Source organism: Rhinoderma darwinii, chromosome 13 (genome assembly GCF_050947455.1).
Source record: "Rhinoderma darwinii isolate aRhiDar2 chromosome 13, aRhiDar2.hap1, whole genome shotgun sequence".
Classification (NCBI taxonomy): domain Eukaryota; kingdom Metazoa; phylum Chordata; class Amphibia; order Anura; family Rhinodermatidae; genus Rhinoderma; species Rhinoderma darwinii.
The window spans coordinates 25411248-25432389 of NC_134699.1; the positions used below are offsets into that span (position 1 = coordinate 25411248).

The window sequence follows — 21142 nt, forward strand, 5'->3', positions numbered from 1 at the left end:
AAAAGAGTAAAAATAAAAGTTTCAAGTTAATAAAAATGAACACTGCCTTTTTTCCTATTATAAGTCTTTTATTATAAAAAAAAAGAAAACTTTCAAAAAGTACACATATTTGGTATCGCCGTCCATAACGACCCAAACTATAAAGCTATCATGTTATTTTTCCCGCACGGTGAACACCGCAATAAATAAAAGTAAAAACCAATGCCAAAATCACTATTTTTTTTATCACCACTCTTTAACAAAACATGGAATAAATTTGCATGTACCCCAAAACAGTACCAATAAAAACTACAACCGCAGAAAACAAGTCCTTACATAGCTTTTTTGACTGAAAAATAAAAAAATTATGGCTCTCGGAATATGGTGACGCAAAAAAAATAAAAATAAAATAAAAAAGGGATTTTATTGTGCAAACGCTGCAAAACGTAAAAAAACAATATGCATTTGGTAACGCCGTAATTGTATCGACCCGCAGAATAAAGTAAAATTTTAATTTATAGCCCACGATGAACACCGTAAAAAAAAAAAGAATAAGAAACTTCAGAATTGCTGGTTTTTGGTCACATTTCTTGCCACAAAATGTAATAAAAAGTGATCAAAAAATTTAGTGTAGCCCAAAATGGTACCAATGAAAACTACAGCTTGTCCCGCAAAAAATAAGCCCTCACACCGCTCAATCCACGGAAAAATAAAAAAGTTAAGGCTCTTGGAATATGGTGAAACAAAAGAATTAAATTTTTTTTAACACATAGTTTTTGTCTTTGTAAAAGTTGTAAAATATAAAAAAAACTATATAAATTTGGTATCACCGTAATCGTATTGAGCTGCAGAATAAAGTTAATTATTTTTGCCACACGTTGAAAACCGTAAAATTGAAACCCAAAAAACAATGGAATTTTTCCAATTTTAGCACACAAATAATTTTTGTTCAGTTTACCAGTACATTTTATGGTCCTTTAAATGGTGTCAATAGAAACTACAACTCCTACCGCAAAAAATAAGCCCTCACACCGCTCTATTAGGATATGGCTCTTGGAAGGCGGGGAGTTAAAAAACGAAAATGAAAAAGAAAAAATGGATCAGTCCTGAAAGGGTTAATTAATTTTTAATGAAAAAAAACATTTATGGGGTAATCGGGAAAAATTGCTTTACAACTGTTGGGGTTCTTTTTCTCCTTTATTCCTTCTAAAAATGTCTACATTTTTTTCAGAAAAAAAGTCGATTTTAATTTTCATGGCCTAATTCCAATAAATTTAGCGAAAAAACTGTGGGGTCAAAATGCTAACTATAACCCTAGATAAATTCCTTGAGGGGTGTAGTTTCCAAAATGGGGTACTTTTGGGGGGTTTCCACTGTTTTGGCACCACAAGACCTCTTTAAACCTGATATAGTGCCTAAAAGATATTCAAAAAAAAAGGAGGCCCTAAAATCCACTAGGTGCTTCTTTGCTTCTGAGGCCTTTGCAGTTCATTAGCGCACTAGGGCCACATGTGGGATATTTCTAAAAACTGCAGAATCTGTGCAATAAATATTAAGTTGTATTTATTGGCTAAAACCTTCTGTGGTACAAAAACAAATACATTTCGGCAGAAAAAATTACATTTGTAAATTTTCCTTTTACTTTGTAAAACGCCTAAAGTGTTAAGAAACTTTCTGAATGCTGTTTTGAATACTTTGAGGGGTGCAGTTTTGAAAATGTGGTGATTGATAGGGGGACTTTCTAATATATAAGGCCCACAAAGCCACTACAGAACTGAACTGGTCCATAAAACAAATAGGTTTTGTTAATGTTCTTGAAAATGTGAGAAATTGTTGCTAAAGTTCTAAGCCTTGCAACGTCCTAGAAAAATAAAAGGATGTTCAAAAAACGATGCAAATATAAAGTACACATATGGGAAACGGTAACTAGTGACTATTGTGTGTGGTATTAACATCTGTTTTACAAGCAGATACATTTAAATTTAGAAAAATGCAAATTTGTGAGAATTTTCTCTACATTTTGGTGTTTTTCACGAATAAATATTGAATTTATCGACCAAATTTTTCCACTATTATAAAGTACAATATGTCACGAGAAAACAATCTCAGAATCGCTTGGATAGGTAAAAGCATTCCTGAGTTATTACCACATACAGTGACATGTCAGATTTGAAAAAAATCGGCTGTGCCACAAGGCCAAAACAGGCTGCGTTCTAAAGGGGTTAAAGGGGTTGTCGTAAGATCAACATTTTCACCTATCCACAGGATAGGTGATAAATGTCTGATTGTTGGGGGCCCCACTGCTGGTGATCACTAGAATGGGGGTCCTGAACCCCATATTCCTCCTCACTGCACAACCGTTCAAGTGATCGGTGGGCGTTGCAGCATTACGACCTATCCTGTGGATAGGTGATAAATGTTGATCCTGGGACAAAACCAGTCTAACTGAAAACCTAGACATATGGGAAATGTTAACTAGTAAGTAGTGTATAGGTACCTAGTGGGCCTAGTGGGGGGATAGTCTGCTGTAAGCACTACATGTTGGAACAATAAGAAGGGGTAGGGCTGAGGAGGGGCTTTTTTGATACGGCTGCTCTGCTCCCATCCTCTCAGGGCCCACGCCGCCCGGCAGATTACATTTATGGGTCGGTCTGCACAGGCTCCCTCATGCCCGGTGGCGTCGCTACCACCGGGGCCCCCTGCCTGGTGCTAGCGACTGCCACATTCAATTTTATCTGCAGCTTCAGGATGAAGGAGACTGAAGGGGGGCTGCGTGGCACCATCTACAAAGGGGGGCTGCGTGGCACCATCTACAAGGGGGGGCTGTGTGGCACCATCTACAAGGGAGGGCTGTGTGGCACCATTTACAAAGGGGGCTGTGTGGCGCTATCTACAAGGGTGGGCTGTGTATGGCGCTATCTAAAGAGGGGAGCTGTGTGTGGAGCCACCTACAGGGGGCTGTGTGTGGCGCTATCTACAGGGGGCTGTGTGTGCCGCTGTCTACAAGGGGGCTGTGTGTGGCACTATCTACAGGGGGCTGTGTGCGGCGCTGTCTTCAAGGGGGCTGTGTGTGGCGCTATCTACAGGGGGCTGTGTGTGGCGCTATCTACAGGGGGCTGTGTGTGGAGCTATCTACAAGGGGGTTCTGTGTGCTCTCTTTCATTTATTTTCTTTTAATTTATTGTTATGGTGACCCCCTTATATAACTATATTGCTTGTAAAATGTACAAATGGTTTTATGCTCGAGTTACATAAAAAAAAAGTGAAACAAAATTACATCTCATTGATTGGTAGGGAAAGCAAACATGGTGAGGGGGAAGGAAATGTCGGGAAAGAAGTTGGGGGGGGTGCACCAATATGAATCTTTGCCCCGGGTGCAGGAGAACCTATCTACACCTCTGATTGTGGCTCCCAAAAAACATTTAGCCGTCAACCCCTGGCAAATACTATTGAAACGCCATTAATGTCTTAGACCTGAAAACCGCTTTTTATCATTATGAAGGTTCGTTTTTGGCTGCACCAGATATAAATGTTACTTTCCTTTTGACAGATAAGGGAAATAATAAGATTCCCAAATAGTATTTTATATGGGCAGATTACTAGAGGCTCGGGCCAGTTAGTCTGTGCCTTTCCTATGGTCAGCTGTGTGAAGTCCCTCTGATCTGCCGGATAAGTTTAGCATATTGATGATTCACTCTTACTGTGAGAGATCTGATGTCTAAAACGGAGCATCACAGGCACAGCCCCATCATGAGATCTGTCGATTGAAAAGAGCTTTATTGAATTTGGCAAGGAGGGAACAATTGATTTTCTACATGTATTTTTCATGCAGATGGATATGTTGTTCTTTGAAACATGGCCTATCCCATTTATTACCCAGAAAGGAGAACAGATTGGAAAGGAGGGTTCATGTTCTCCATTTAAATGGTGACTGCATCACACCCCATCTGCGGTGAGTCACCAGATAGGTTAACAGGAGTAAATGAAACATAATTCAGTGTTATGGAGAAGAATGATAGAAGGACAGAGACAAGATATACAGAATATCAATAGATTGTATATGTCCAGTCCACTTTCATCTTGGTGCTGCTGGCTTTCATTCAAAATTAATTAAAATCTTACTCCACCAAAAACATCAATATCCAGGTTTGATGGGGTTAAAAGGTTCTCCATCTAAATTTATATTTAGAAAAATCCGATTAATACTGCTGCCAGAGATGAAGAATGAAGCGGCTTGACTGAAACCCTTGACTGCCATCAGCACAGTGCCAGTCTGACAGTCTAGTTACTAAGGCTATACTGCCTAGCAACCAATATATTCTCAAGGTGGTTGTTAGGTTGCACATCCATAGTAACCAAGTGTCTCTCAGATTGCTCATGACAGATCTGGTACTGAATTGAGTACAAAAGAATGGGGTAAGAAGTATTGGGAGCACCTAAACCCTTCATTTCCCGATTTATTTATTTCTACCTCATTTACCGTATTTTTGAGAACCTCCATTAAGGCGAAGTTAAAGGGGTATGTTTGGTATTTGAAAAGAGGTCTACTTTTATGCAGAAACTATACCAATCTTGACCATAGCCCATGAACAAGAGTGGCACTATTTCTGTTAAAAGGCAATTATTTTTTTTTCTTAAAAGTCCAGACAACTCTAAAATTTTAGTGGCCCATTGCTGCCGCTTGAGGGTGAGATCCATTTACATCTCATTTTACTGCTGTACAAATATGACTCCTGGTAAGGCCTTATTCACATGACCGTGCCGAATTTACGGACAGTAAACACTGCACAGACGGGCCGCGGACTGTCACACGCACTTGCGGGCTGTGCTCACATTAGGAGCACGGTTCGTAAATGCAAAAAATAGGTCCTATGTTTTTGCGGGTCATTTCTACAACCCGGACACACACTCATAAATATACGAGCAGGTGTCTGTGGCCGATATAAATGAATGGGTCAGTATTTTATCCGTAATTGCGGATAAAAATTACGGTCGTGTGCATGAGGCCTAAGGCCTTATTCACACGACAGTGAAAAAAAATGTCCATTTAAAACTGATCAACTGTCAGTTTTTCATGGCCATTTTGCATCAGTTTGTCTCTAAATTTTCATCCATTTCAAGTCCATCTGTCCGTTTTTAATGGCCGTTTGACATCCATTTTGCATCAGTTTTTCATGGCCGTTAAAAAAACTGATGAATTTCATTGGTCAGGCTTTTTTTGTCCCAACCCCCTGAAAACAACCAAAGGAAGGTCACATGTTCACCTAGACACTATTTACAGCCTCCCTGTAGATCGTGCCACACGCCCCCTGTATATGATGCCACACGCCCCCTGTAGATGATGCCACACGCCTCCCTGTAGATGCCACACACCTCCCTGTAGATGATGCCACACCAGCCTCCCTGTAGATCGTGCCACACCAGCATCCCTGTAGATCGTGCCACACCAGCCTCCCTGTAGATCGTGCCACACCAGCCTCCCTGTAGATCGTGCCACACCAGCCTCCCTGTAGATCGTGCCACACCAGCCTCCCTGTAGATCGTGCCACACCAGCCTCCCTGTAGATGCCACACCAGACTCTTTGTAGATGCCACACCAGCCTCCTTGTAGATGCCACACCAGCCTCCCTGTAGATGCCACACCAGCCTCCCTGTAGATGTCACACCAACCTGCCTGTAGATGCCACACCAGCCTGCCTGTAGATGCCACACCAGCCTGCCTGTAGATGCCACACCAGCCTCCCTGTAGATGCCACACCAGCCTCCCTGTAGATGCCACACCAGCCTCCCTGTAGATGCCACACCAGCCTGCCTATAGATCATGCAACATACTCACGAGAGCAGCGCCGTCTCTCCTCTTCTTCACTTGTGGTCACTCGTCTGCACGGGATCTGGCAAGGCAGCGCGACGGGGCGATGACGTCATCGAGGCGCCTTCAAACCCGAGTGACCACAGACGAGTGACCACACCTGAAGAAGTGCCGCAAACGTGAGTATGCCAACGATAGCCATCTGTTATATGGGGATTGGCAAGGGAACTACTAGTTCCCTTGCCAATCCCCATGTAACAGATCCGTTGTTACATGTATTGACAGCCATTAAAAACGGATCCATTGACTTCTATGGGGGCCGTCAGGCCGTTAAAACGGCCAAAAATAGGACATGTCCTATTTTTTGACGGCCATTATTCACGGGCCGTTAAAAAAACAGCCGTGTGAATGCACCCATAGAATATCATTGTTCTGAAAACGGCCATGTGAAAGCCGTTAAAAGGACGGCCATCACATGGCCGTTTTTCACTGTCGTGTGAAAGAGGCCTAAGAGTAGCAAACTGCCTAGATGTGAATGAGTCTTTTTTTGGGGGAAACAGAATTGGTGCCGCATATGAAACAGAAAGAAAATCAACCCATGATTACAGTGAAGGAAATAAGTATTTGATCCCTTGCTGATTTTGTAAGTTTGCCCACTGTCAAAGACATGAACAGTCTAGAATTTTTAGGCTAGGTTAATTTTACCAGTGAGAGATAGATTATATATAAAAAAAAAAAAAGAAAATCACATTGTCACAATTATATATATTTATTTGCATTGTGCACAGAGAAATAAGTATTTGATCCCCTACCAACCATTAAGAGTTCAGCCTCCTCCAGACCAGTTACACGCTCCAAATCAACTTGGTGCCTGCATTAAAGACAGCTGTCTTACATGGTCACCTGTATAAAAGACTCCTGTCCACAGACTCAATTAATCAGTCTGACTCTAACCTCTACAACATGGGCAAGACCAAAGAGCTTTCTAAGGATGTCAGGGACAAGATCATAGACCTGCACAAGGCTGGAATGGGCTACAAAACCATAAGTAAGACGCTGGGTGAGAAGGAGACAACTGTTGGTGCAATAGTAAGAAAATGGAAGACATACAAAATGACTGTCAATCGACATCGATCTGGGGCTCCATGCAAAATCTCACCTCGTGGGGTATCCTTGATCCTGAGGAAGGTGAGAGCTCAGCCAAAAACTACACGGGGGAAACCTGTTAATGATCTCAAGGCAGCTGGGACCACAGTCACCAAGAAAACCATTGGTAATACATTACGCCGTAATGGATTAAAATCCTGCAGTGCCCTCAAGGTCCCCCTGCTCAAGAAGGCACATGTACAGGCCCGTCTGAAGTTTGCAAATGAACATCTGGATGATTCTGAGAGTGATTGGGAGAAGGTGCTGTGGTCAGATGAGACTAAAATTGAGCTCTTTAGCATTAACTCAACTCGCCGTGTTTGGAGGAAGAGAAATGCTGCCTATGACCCAAAGAACACCGTCCCCACTGTCAAGCATGGAGGTGGAAACATTATGTTTTGGGGGTGTTTCTCTGCTAAGGGCACAGGACTACTTCACCACATCAATGGGAGAATGGATGGAGCCATGTACCGTCAAATCCTGAGTGACAACCTCCTTCCCTCCACCAGGACATTAAAAATGGCTCGTGGCTGGGTCTTCCAGCACGACAATGACCCGAAACATACAGCCAAAGCAACAAAGGAGTGGCTCAAAAAGAAGCATATTAAGGTCATGGAGTGGCCTAGCCAGTCTCCAGACCTTAATCCCATCGAAAACTTATGGAGGGAGCTGAAGATCCGAGTTGCCAAGCGACAGCCTCGAAATCTTAATGATTTACAGATGATCTGCAAAGAGGAGTGGGCCAAAATTCCATCTAACATGTGTGCAAACCTCATCATCAACTACAAAAAACGTCTGACTGCTGTGCTTGCCAACAAGGGTTTTGCCACCAAGTATTAAGTCTTGTTTGCCAAAGGGATCAAATACTTATTTCTCTGTGTACAATGCAAATAAATATATATAATTTTGACAATGTGATTTTCTGGTTTTTTTAAAATATAATCTATCTCTCACTGGTAAAATTAACCTAGCCTAAAAATGCTAGACTGTTCATGTCTTTGACAGTGGGCAAACTTACAAAATCAGCAAGGGATCAAATACTTATTTCCTTCACTGTAGGTATATTGAAAAAAGGTAAAAATCTAATAATCCTAATGCAAAAGTTTTTTTGTTTTTTTAAATTAAAACATATATTTCGATTGTTCTGTAACGAATAAATGGATGGAGTGTAGCGAGGAGATGCCACAGAAGACATAAACCCCATATCCTATTGTTAGGGATGCAGAAGGAACAGGTAGGTGACATATAATAACATTATTCCCTATTATATCGCTGACATATTATGCAGAGGTGTACACAAAATGTATTAATTCACATCAGTTTTCACTCACTCTAATTTCCCTATCTCCCACATACTCCTGGGACACTTGTATACCAGTATGTATATGGTTAGTGGGAGAGGGTCAAACTACCTGGAGAAAACACACGTAAGCACTGGCAGAACATACATGCTCAATGCAGATCTCGCTACGTTCAGGTTCGGCCAGCAATTAAATGGTTACACCTCTTGTGTATGTAAAAACACTGCTATAGAGTTAATAAGGTCCCTGGTGGCTTTGGGTAGCGGACAGTGCGCAGTACATTGACTTGTGTTAATTGTATTACATGAGATTGTTTATTCCATTACCGTGTGGGGGATGTGATATTGGTTTCTTAATTCAGTTACAGAGATAAGGTTTATTGTTAGATTTAATTATATTGAAGAAATAACATGCTACCCAATGTGTCGCTTGACTTGAAAAAATAGAAAGCTAATAGGTGCCAAGTGTCTGCCAGACGCCATACACAGTTGAGGGGAGTTGCTTTTGTTACACCCCCCGCCCCTATAGTGACTGCTGTTCCTACTCTCGTGGTATTGCACTACTACAGTGGAGGTGGAAATGATCACATGACAAGTCACCTACATCATAGGAAAAACTCCCCCCAGTTCACACACAGTTTTTTTTACGATGATTTTGACGGGGACAACTGGGGGGGACGGGGGACTGAAAGGGCATGTTGCATCTTCCAGCAGGTGTTTTTTCTTTAAATATCAGAATAAAAAAAAAATCTTCATTTTTTTTCAAAAACACATAGGCTCTTAAAAAAAATGATATCTGATTCATGTATGGAAATGCCAATATATGCATATTACTCAGAATAAACAACAGTTGTCAGTATACATGAGTATACTCCAGAAATAGACATCAGAAGCGTTCGTACCATAGAGGCAAACCATGCCGTTTCTATTGGGTCCTAGGAATAGGGCCGGCTCCAGGTTTATGTGGGCCCTTGGGCGATACAGACTTAGTAGACCCCATAGCAAGGGAAATCACAGTAAAATGGTAGAAAATGTCACTTTGTGCCCTCATATAGACGTTAGGCCCTGTTTATGCCTCCATTTAGAAGTTAGGCCCCCAGTTTGTACCCCAATAAATTTAGTGCCCTCTGTAGATAGTGCCACACAGCCCCCCTCAGGTAGTGCCACACAGCCCCCCTCCTTGGTAGTGCCACACAGCCCCCCTCCTTGGTAGTGCCACACAGCCCCCCTCCCCGGTAGTGCCACACAGCCCTCCTCCCCGTAGGAACTCTGGCTGGGCATTCCGCTTTAGGAGAAGCCCCTGACATCACTGTCCATATACAGCTAGTGATGTCACAGGCAACCCCAGAGCCAAAGTCCCGGGCAGAGTGCTACTAGCACTCTGCCTGGAACACTGCTCTGCTCCTGACATCACTGTCCATTTATGGACAGTGATGTCAGGGGCTTCCCTAGAGATGGAGTCCCGGAGCAAAGCCGCTTCAGTTACCTCCTACCCTCAAGAGTCCCAACTCATTCCACGTGTCCCTCCTTAAGACTGTGGTTCTGAACCGCTACAGTAAAGCTCATAGTTCGGGACATAGTTCGGGACATAGTTCGGGACATAGTTCGGGACATAGTTCGGGACATAGTTCGGGACATAGTTCGGGACATAGTTCGGGACATAGTTCGGGACATAGTTCGGGACATAGTTCGGGACATAGTTCAGGACTCCTGCCAGCTCGTGCGGCCATCCTGTCCTGGACTGTGTGTTAGGGTGCACGCGCTCATCCCGGGCTTAAAGGGCTAGCATGCGTTTACTAAAAGTTACCTAACGCCAGATCAACCTGGACTATAAAAAAGGTTACGCCCTTCCACTCCTTGCCTAAGTGTTGTTGTCTACCCATGTTCGTATTGCAAACGGTTCCTTAGTTGTATCCTGCTCCCAGTGTTCCCATATCTTGCTTCCTGTGTCCTGTTGCTGTTTTGTCTACTGTACCTAAGCCTTAAGTTGGAGTTGTGTGTATCATCAGCCACGCCTGCTGTCATCTGCCACGCCCGCTGGCGTATACCACGTCTGGTATCATCCGCCACGTCAAGTTCCATCCGTGCCAAAGCCTCTGCTACTGTCTGGACTCTTACAGGTATTCTTGTGTCAAGGACTACTGCATAGACTTTATAGACTTATTTGGCCAGCTGCCACTCCGCTATGGCAGAGTGGCCTAGTGGGTCTACATACCCCTGGATTGTGACAGGTCATCACATTGCGATGACATCGCTCTTATAAAATGCTCAGCCAATTAGACTGATCAGATCTTGTTGTGGCAAGACTCAGAAACCATAACTTCCAGGTGCCCATAGCACCTACTCTAGCTGCATACACGTTTTTTGTTCTTAATTCCTCTCCTTTCTTACAATGCAGTTCCTGTGGAACGACGAATCCTGCACAGGTTCTTGCTAACCAGTAGCAAAAGGGGATGCGACCAACAGGGCCTGGCCTACTCTTTTCGAGGGCCCCATAGTACCACATGGTCTGCCTCTATAGTACATACTCCCTTGTCTGCAGTTTACTGTCCTGAAAATCAGGGATAACATAAATTATTCACATCAAATATTGTGGGTCTATTCTGAATACAAATGTATTAAATCAATATTCGTCCCGTAATTGCCATTGTGTTTTATGTTCTATTTCAGGTTAATTTGACTGATCTTGAACATCTGCTTTATGGATAATTAACTCATTACTGACCCTTGCCAATTTTCTGTTAGACAAATTTCATAACCCATAAACTACAGATTCGTTCCAAATATGTGCAGAGCCCTTCAGCTCGGATTACCGAAGAACCCCGGCTATTAACCAAATACTGGGCCCCTTTGCAAAGGTTGCAGTAGTGGTCAGCTCCCAGACTACAACCAATGGGATTTTCTAAAATCTCTTAACAAATGTTACAAAATTCTACTAACTGGATAATCCCTTTAAGTGGTAATTTAAAGGCTATGTACACCTTTGAAAAGCAAATAATTAGTTGTTGTTTTTTTAAAAATAAATAAAAAGGTCTATCAATTTGTTTGGTGCAACTTTACAAATACTTTTTATTAAAAAATTTCGTTTACTTTTTTAGATACAGCTGCTCTGTATTTTGTATACAGAGCAGCTGTATCGCTCACTATTTACTGAATCAGTCAGTCCCGCGGACCTGACAGGCTCAGTGACAGTGGGTCCTGTATGTCTCTGACACGCAAGACCCACCTGTAAACTATCACATCTAAATTCGTAACTTAGATGTGATAGTTTACAGGTGGATCCTGCGGGACTGACGGATTCAGTGAATAGTGTTAGATACATCTGCTTTGTATAGAGAATACAGAGCAGCTCTATCAAAAAAAGTAAAACGAATTTTCAATAAAAAGTATTTAGAAAGTTGCACCAAACACTTTGCCTTTAATCCTAAATTACTCCAGCACCTTGGACAGCACCGATGCTGAGGAAAATAGTCATCAGTCATTGAGAATGGTATTGAGGGATCTAAAACGCTGAACTTTAGAGTTACTTATTAAAGGGAAACTCTGACATATACAAGACTTTCCCTGTAATAAATCTTCACCTAATGAAAAATAATCTCGGCTAAATACAATACTAATGAGGGGGGGGGGGGGGTGTACTAAAACTGCTGATCATGCAACTATTAATAGGGACACTCTCTGGCTAGTATTGTTAATGCAGGCACTGTTCTTGGGGCACTATCTGGCTAGTACTGCACTGTTCATGGGGCACTATCTGGCTAGTACTGCACTGTTATTGGGGGCACTATCTGGCTAGTACTGCACGGTTATTGGGGGCACTATCTGGCTAGTACTGCACTGTTATTGGGGGCACTATCTGGCTAGTACTGCACTGTTATTGGGGGCACTATCTGGCTAGTACTGCACTGTTATTGGGGGCACTCTGGCTAGTACTGCACTGTTATTGGGGGCACTCTGGCTAGTACTGCACTGTTATTGGGGGCACTCTGGCTAGTACTGCACTGTTATTGGGGGCACTATCTGGCTAGTACTGCACTGTTATTGGGGGCACTATCTGGCTAGTACTGCACTGTTATTGGGGGCACTATCTGGATAGTACTGCACTGTTATTGGGGGCACTATTTGGATAGTACTACACTGTTATTAGGGGTACTATATGACTAGTAGTGCACAGTTATTGGGGGCACTATCTGGCTAGCCGTGCACTGGTAATGGGGGTACTCTGACTAGTACAGCACTGGTAATGTGGGCACTCTCTGGCTAGCACTGTACTGGTAGTGGGGGCACTCTGGCTAGTCGTGCACTGGTAATGGGGGCACTCTGGCTAGTCGTGCACTGGTAATGGGGGCACTCTGGCTAGTCGTGCACTGGTAATGGGGGCACTCTGGCTAGTACAGCACTGGTAATGGGGGCACTCTGGCTAGTACAGCACTGGTAATGGGGGCACTCTGGCTAGTACAGCACTGGTAATGGGGGCACTCTGGCTAGTACAGCACTGGTAATGGGGGCACTCTGGCTAGTACAGCACTGGTAATGGGGGCACTCTGGCTAGTACTGCACTGGTAATGGGGGCACTCTCTGGCTAGTACTGCACTGGTAATGGGGCACTCTCTGGCTAGTACTGCACTGGTAATGGGGGCACTCTGGCTAGTAGGGCACTGGTAATGGCGGCACTCTCTGGCTAGTAGGGCACTGGTAATGGGGGCACTCTCTGGCTAGTACTGCACTGGTAATGGGGCACTCTCTGGCTAGTACTGCACTGGTAATGTGGGCACTCTGGCTAGTAGGGCACTGGTAATGGCGGCACTCTCTGGCTAGTAGGGCACTGGTAATGGGGGCACTCTCTGGCTGTCGTTATGGTGATGTGGCCAGTATTTAGGGTACTTCTACATGCTTCACGAAAGCAATTCTCAAAAGTTGGCAGCTATATGGTACAGAAATGATGGGTAAGTAGTATGTGTTGATACAAGGTACCAGCACTCTCAGACACTGGTAGATGGGCCACCAGTTTTGAACAATGTGCCAGATAGTGCCAGGCAGTACTGCATGTCCTCATCATAGTTATTAAAAATGTTTAAACCTCTTTAAAAACACACAGCCTGTGCCCACCTGGTGCCCTGAAACCTGTGCTCTCTACTACATTGGTGCTGCTACTCAGTAGGTATATAATATTACTAAGTGGGAGTAAATCTTAAATTCAGCGATCTCTGTTGCTATGGCACATCTCTAAGGGGATGCTGCACCCTCCCTGTCCTGGCAAGAGTTAAATATCAGCGCATGCTCAGTATTGTCTCCAGTGCTGAGACAGCAGCCTGTCGCGGGCCAGTTCGAAAGGCGCTGGGGAGTGATGGAGAGCAGTCGGCGCTGCCTCTACTAGCGAATCAGGGGGCGCCCCCTCCCGGCCGGTTCAGGAGTGTCTGCGGGCGTGAAGTCAGGTGCACAGGGGTGGACACGACAATGGTATGACCCACACTCAGCCAGGACTATGGAGGCTTCATATGTTCACCACTTGTAGGGTCCGGAGGATGATGGTGACCGCACGGGGTCCAGGCTACACGGACATACAGAGGTGAGCTGCTCCACATAGACAGATGGACAGACCTATTTACTATGCATCATTCATACCCCTCCCATGAATGAATATATACATGACATGGTGTGTCTGCTGTCATCCTCTATGATAGTTCATGCACTTGTTGTACATAGGGGTCATGTGATCTTACACTAAAGTTTGCCATTTCACTGTTGGCGGTGGGACTTGCCCAAGGTCACATTACTATGCCAACCACCTGTCCATCTGAAATCATATCATATAATATACTGCCAGCAGACCCTGGTCACATTACTATGCCAACCACCTGTCCATCTAATATCATATAATATACTGCCAGCAGACCCTGGTCACATTACTATGCCAACCACCTGTCCATCTAATATCATATCATATACTGCCAGCAGACCCTGGTCACATTACTATGCCAACCACCTGTCCATCTAATATCATATAATATACTGCCAGCAGACCCTGGTCACATTACTATGCCAACCACCTGTCCATCTAATATCATATAATATACTGCCAGCAGACCCTGGTCACATTACTATGCCAACCACCTGTCCATCTAATATCATATCATATACTGCCAGCAGACCCTGGTCACATTACTATGCCAACCACCTGTCCATCTAATATCATATAATATACTGCCAGCAGACCCTGGTCACATTACTATGCCAACCACCTGTCCATCTAATATCATATAATATACTGCCAGCAGACCCTGGTCACATTACTATGCCAACCACCTGTCCATCTAATATCATATAATATACTGCCAGCAGACCCTGGTCACATTACTATGCCAACCACCTGTCCATCTAATATCATATAATATACTGCCAGCAGACCCTGGTCACATTACTATGCCAACCACCTGTCCATCTAATATCATATCATATACTGCCAGCAGACCCTGGTCACATTACTATGCCAACCACCTGTCCATCTAATATCATATCATATACTGCCAGCAGACCCTGGTCACATTACTATGCCAACCACCTGTCCATCTAATATCATATAATATACTGCCAGCAGACCCTGGTCACATTACTATACCAACCACCTGACCATCTAATATCATATAATATACTGCCAGCAGACCCCGGTCACATTACTATGCCAACCACCTGTCCATCTAATATCATATCATATACTGCCAGCAGACCCTGGTCACATTACTATGCCAACCACCTGTCCATCTAATATCATATAATATACTGCCAGCAGACCCTGGTCACATTACTATGCCAACCACCTGTCCATCTAATATCATATCATATACTGCCAGCAGACCCTGGTCACATTACTATGCCAACCACCTGTCCATCTAACATCATATAATATACTGCCAGCAGACCCTGGTCACATTACTATGCCAACCACCTGTCCATCTAATATCATATAATATACTGCCAGCAGACCCTGGTCACATTACTATACCAACCACCTGACCATCTAATATCATATAATATACTGCCAGCAGACCCTGGTCACATTACTATGCCAACCACCTGTCCATCTAACATCATATAATATACTGCCAGCAGACCCTGGTCCTTAGGATTGTAGCATAGATGGAAGAGTCTATAAGGCAACTGTTCAATAGACAATTCCCCAATATCGTCCCCTAGTGAAGAGCTCTGATAATAAGATGTCACGGCTGCCTTGCTCAGTGTTGCACTACAGATCCCAGCAGGGCACATCTTCATATTAGAATGCCCTCAACATACTAACAATATACACAGACATTTAGGTAATTGCTCTTTTATGGACTAGTGTACGACCCTAAAGGGACCGATTGAATTTTCATGTATTTCCTTGCAGATGTAGCAAAGCGTAATATCTTATGTGTTACCTGAAGATTTACATAGGACTGCCGGTACATTATATTGTCACAATGCTTCCACGACATGTTACATGTCAAATTCATCTCTGCTACCTATGTTCAGACGTAATAGTCTGCTGAGTAATCTCTTTCTATATGGAGTTATTACTGACAGTCTAGTGTTTGTCTCTTCTTCTAGATGCCACCTCTGGCTTGTGGACTTGTCTGGTGACCGCGCAGTCGCTGGCAGTCAGATGTGATAAGTCGCAGGTCATCCTGTGAACGAATGTCTAGTTTGATGTTCAAGTCCGGATTTTCAGTCTTCCTACACAAAATGAAGAAACAGAATATACGGACCCTGTCTCTGATCCTCTGCATGTTCTCCTATCTCTTGGTGGGAGCCGCAGTTTTTGATGCCCTGGAATCAGAGTCCGAAAGTTCCAGAAAAAGGATCTTGGAGGAAAAGAGGACTGACCTCAAAAAGAAATATCATTTCACTGAAGAGGACTACCGGGAGATCGAGCGCGTGGTTCTGCAGTCCGAGCCCCACCGTGCAGGCAAGCAGTGGAAATTTGCTGGCTCCTTTTATTTTGCTATTACAGTAATTACTACAATAGGTAAGAGTTGGCGCTGCCGTGCATTGGCTTTAGCACAAAAATTCAGATGTAGCAGAGCTGAATTTGTCATTTTAACGGTTTCCTTTGTGAACGATGAAATTCACTGTGGTAAAACAGTTCAGTAAACTTACCATGCAGTCCCATGTAAAACCAAAGATTGTGTCAAATGCTAAATATATATATATAAAAAACGTCTTCGATCGATGTAATAAATGTTGCATTATACTTTGAAGTAGAAAATTGCAAGCTTTGAGTCGATTCCATGCCGAGTTACATAATACAGAGTTTTCCCTTCAGCCTGAAGAAGCTTTTTACCTGATGAAGTCTCTGAATTGAAAGCCCATGAAATGATTTGCACTCGCAGGCTTTATAGTTATTTCAGGAGGAGTCACTATGTTCTTCTATGTACTTCATATAGCAATCTTATAGTCATATGAAATAAACTGAGAGGTTTAGCTAGTCCCCAAACCCAGCAATAAACCTTTAAAAATAAATTAGGAAATTGCAGAAATAGTAATTCCCCAATAACGCTGCACTGTGTGAACAAGACCTTGCTGTTTTTTGACTTGGGGTGATTCACGAATACCAATATATTCCGAGCACCGCGCCAGTATCTCTCTCCACGGAGCATTCTTTACATTCATCAACAGGGCGCATGCAATTGAGTTTTATTTTGGCATAATGCTAAAGCCCTGCCTACTTTTTCGAGACTCTTAGGTGTCAGGAAAAATGGCGCTAATTCATACAACATTGGTAATTATTAGGAGGACTTGGTTGTTCAGCAGAGGGTATAACCTTAATAAAAAAATAAAATAAAATATATATATAAAATGATCTATCTGGGTGAAAATGATGTTCACATTTTCGCAGAATAAAACCAAGGTGACCATGGAAACAGACCGTTTCTTTAAAGTTCAGTACGCCGGCTCCTCTCTTATTGTAACCTCTGAATGATGCAGCATTTGTTTGCCTTATCTTGGTAAATGTACATTTCCTGAATGATATCCCGATACTGGTTGATGCTGTTTTACCAGCCTGTGCCCCAGATTGGAGTTCTGTACATGTTACCATATAGAAATTACTAACATTTGCCCCTGTCTTTCTAGATATATAAAATACCAGGTGGGCTCAGCCTTAGGCTGACCATACACATATACTAGTCCTTCTCAATGAATTAGAATATCATCAAAAAGTTTATTTATTTCAGTAATTCAAGTAAAAAAGTGAAACTCATATTTTATATAGATTCATTATACACAGAGTGATTTATTTCCAGTTATTTAGTATTATTTTTGTTCTTTACAGTGCTGGTATGTATAGAGAAGACGTGTGTATGTGGGGTGTGAGTAATGTGGCTGAGTGGGTTGGGATGTCGGAGACGTGGAGAAGGACTCCAGCTCTTGAAAATAGACACTCATTAATGTAAAATATTTATCGAAATCTAAAAAGGTCAAATACCAGTTTTTGTAAATGCCAAGCACATTACTGAGTTATCATTGTATGAGACCTTAAAAAGTGAAAACTAAATATGTATAAATCTGCCTTTCTGCTGTTTTATGAATCCTGTTACGCTCCACTACCAGTCCATCACATGACAAAGTATGCGTGAAAATCCCCTGAATAAAGTTTTCCCACAATAAACATTGTGATACTTTAGATCACTAGGAACCCAACCAAGTACAGGGGTCCCAATTCCCCCTGTTCCTATAACAACAATAGTGAGGAGGAGCTCTGTAGCTCCCATAGAGGTTCTATAAAGTAGCAGTGCGAATGCTCGACCACCGCTCCATATAAGCTCCTCCTTATTCAGGGCCCCATATTAGCGATCGGTGGTGGTCCCAGAAATCTAACAATTTCTGTGGATAGGTGATGAATATTTATTGTAGGAAAACTATTTTAAAACAGAGGACTCCTGTTAGACTTTGTTCACACTAGCATGATGGCTTCCCTTATAAGAGGAGCCATTACAGTTATCACATGCCTGTTGTGAACTGAATCTTAACCGATTCCATGGAGTTAGAATGGGTCTATCAGGTTTATTTTGAGTCTCAGTTTTATTTAAAGAAAAAAAATAGTGCAACGGACTATGCTATTCTTAATGTGAACAGTGCCCGAACCTTTATTCCACTATTCACCACTTCTAGCAGGATCTTCCTAGTTAGTTAAACAAGTTGTTCAAGCAGGGGGCGGTTTTTCATACTGATGACCCATCTAAAGAAAAGGTCATCAGTATATGATCGGTGGGGGTCTGACACCTGGACCCCGCACCGATCAGCTGTTCTGGCTGCCTCTGGGCAGTGGTCGGGGCCAGAAGCACAATTCTGGATTACTGCAGCTCTCCTCCTATTCACTTGAATAGGAGGAGAGCTGCAGCACAGTTGCTATACTGTAACCGGAGTCATCTACTTCCGGCCCCTCCATAGCTTTCTGGCGCACCGAGGCAGCTGGAACAGCTGATAGGTGTGAGGTCCGGGTGTCGGACCCCAACCGATCATATATTGATGACCTATCCTGTAGATGGGTTATCAGTATAAAAAACTGCCCTATGCCCAGACAACCCCTTTAAGTAATGCAGACTATTGTAGGGAAGATTGAAATTACAATCCGTTGTAAAAAAGCATTTCCCTCTCAAGCAAAAAAATACTAATAAGTTATTAAAAGTATCTTCCTAAAGAAAGGCACCCCGGGCTGCTGCACATCTTCCCTACAGTGGATGCCAATCCATATAAACTGCCACCCAGATAATATACACGGTCGCACCTAGTCCAGCAGACCAGGAACTGCTCTTAGTAGTGGCTCCCCAATGTCTATACGGACAACACTTTCCGATATTTCCCCCACACAACTCCCCTGTCTTATTACTACTTAAAGGGGTATTCTGATGAGAATCATTTTTCCCCATATTTATAATAGAATTTATAAGGAGAGAAGCCAAGTGAGAACCCATAGATTACAATGCAGCGTATGCATGCTGGATAAATGCTCCTTGTCAGAATACAACTTTTTACTAGGCAGATTAGGAAAACGGTGTGACAACCCCTATGGGTGCTGTAATGGCAATATTGGTTGTCATCTAGCTTACCCAGAAACCACCAAGACTTAGTTGGATAGAATTTCAATAACTTGACAGAAGAGGATGACTTATATTTACTGGAGATGTTTTCTTAATACTTTTTCGTTTATATTGTCATTTATTAACTCCATGCATTGCCTCTGGGTGTTGTAAATGACACTTGTTGCAGTATTATAGTATTATTCCCCTATTCAATCTTAGATAATATTAAACCACAACAAATTTTTAAAAATTCTTTAATTACTGGAATAAAGAGGTTCTCCGGGACTTTAACCCCATACCGCCGCAGACAGTTTTAGTATTTTTTCTCCCTGCCTTCCAAGGGCCATAACTTTTTTTATTTTTCCTTTTTATTGTTGCAGAGCAAGGTTTAGTTTTTAATAGCACCATTTAATGTACAGAAAAAAATCAATTCTTTGTGTGGTGGAATGGAAAACAAACCGCAATGCATCCATTGTTTTTTTGTGTTTCGTTTTTACGGCTTTCGCCGTGCAGTAAAAATGACAACTTATTTTTAATCTGTGGCTCAATATGATTACGGTGATACAAAATTTATATAGGTTTATTTATATTTTACTACTTTTATTGCTAAACTTTTTGTTTTGTGTTGCCACATTCGGAGAGCCATAAGTTTTTATTTTTTCACCGATTGAGCCGTGTGAGGGCTTATTTTTTGCAGGATGAGCTGTAGTTTTTATCGGTATCATTTTTTGGTACGTAGAACTTTTTGATCACTTTTTACTAAAACATTTTTTAGAGATAATGTGAGCAAATAACAGAGATTTTGGCGTTTTACATTTTATATTTTTTACGGCGTTCACCGTGTGCATTAAATAATGCTATATTGTAATAGTTCAGACTTTTACGGATGCAGCACTATTAATTTTGTTTACTTTTTTATTTTTTACATTACTTTAGGGGGAAAATTGCACAGGCAGGGCTTAACAGAGGCAGAGTGAAGGCTGCCCTGGGGGCCTTCATTAGGCCCCTGGGCTACCATAACAACCGTCGTCACGCCCGATCTCACTGCGAGGGGGGGCGATGAGCTATCGGAGGGGGCCGCCTCCCTCTTTTCAACGCCTCAGATGCTGCGGTCGTGATTGCCCGCAGCATTTGAGGGGTTATACAGCCAGGAACACTGCGATCGCTAGTCCCAGGTGTCCGCTGTAAAATACAGCCAACACCTGCAGCATATGAAGCGCGCTCAGCGCGGGAGCGTGCTCCAAACCTCACCCCCCGCACCCGGACGTAATAGCACGTCTGGGTGCGCAAAGGGGTTAATGCTCTTATTACATATCGTGTTGATATGCGATTCAATAGAGGACCAGTATGGTGTGATTATAGGGCAATCCCACCAGATATGCATTAGAGTGCCTGGGGACCTGCCACACCTTCAACACATGTCAAGAGTGGAGCAAATCAGAGTTTCAAACCATGAGAGTGGCCTGGTAACCGTATAGTTTTTCAGAAAAACTAAGCCGATATTGTGGAAATGCTCGTACTGTGCTCTGGACCAATGTTGTCCTTCTCTCAAACTATTGATGGAGGCAATGGTTGGTACAGCATTACCTTTGTATAGGTCACCTATTGAGATAGAGTTCATTGAGTGCCACAAATTCAAGGCGTCATCAAAGTGTGGGTATAGAATGTAAGGAGTTAAATGTGCCGGCATTAAAGGCGATGGAAACTGAGAGCTGAATACATGAGAAGTTGGAAATTTCCGGGTAAACAACAAGCCCATAATCAGGGGGGTTATCGCTATCCGCTTTCCCCACCTGTCCCATACCACCCCATAGAGTTGGTAGAACCTGAACATGGATGTTTTCCAAA

At 42.8% G+C, this 21142-nt stretch overlaps 2 protein-coding genes across 4 annotated transcripts in view; one reads left to right on the plus strand and one right to left on the minus strand.

Annotated features, from left to right (window-relative positions):
- GIP (gastric inhibitory polypeptide) overlaps positions 1–21142 on the minus strand; it is an 81758-nt gene that overhangs the window by 31897 nt on the left and 28719 nt on the right. The window contains exon 1 of one of the 3 annotated variants that reach the window (XM_075847007.1): positions 13344–13500. The exons of the other annotated variants lie outside the window; for them this stretch is intronic. The gene's annotated coding sequence lies outside the window, so the exon portion shown is untranslated. Of the gene's footprint in view, positions 1–13343; positions 13501–21142 lie in introns of those variants that run through there. 3 annotated transcript variants of the gene reach the window in all.
- Positions 13542–21142, plus strand: part of LOC142666803 (potassium channel subfamily K member 9-like) — a 35317-nt gene continuing 27716 nt past the window's right edge. The window contains exons 1-2 of the mRNA XM_075847002.1: positions 13542–13803; positions 15822–16239. Coding sequence (XP_075703117.1) covers positions 15909–16239 — 331 coding nt within the window. The 5' untranslated portion in view covers positions 13542–13803; positions 15822–15908. The remainder of the gene's footprint in view (positions 13804–15821; positions 16240–21142) is intronic.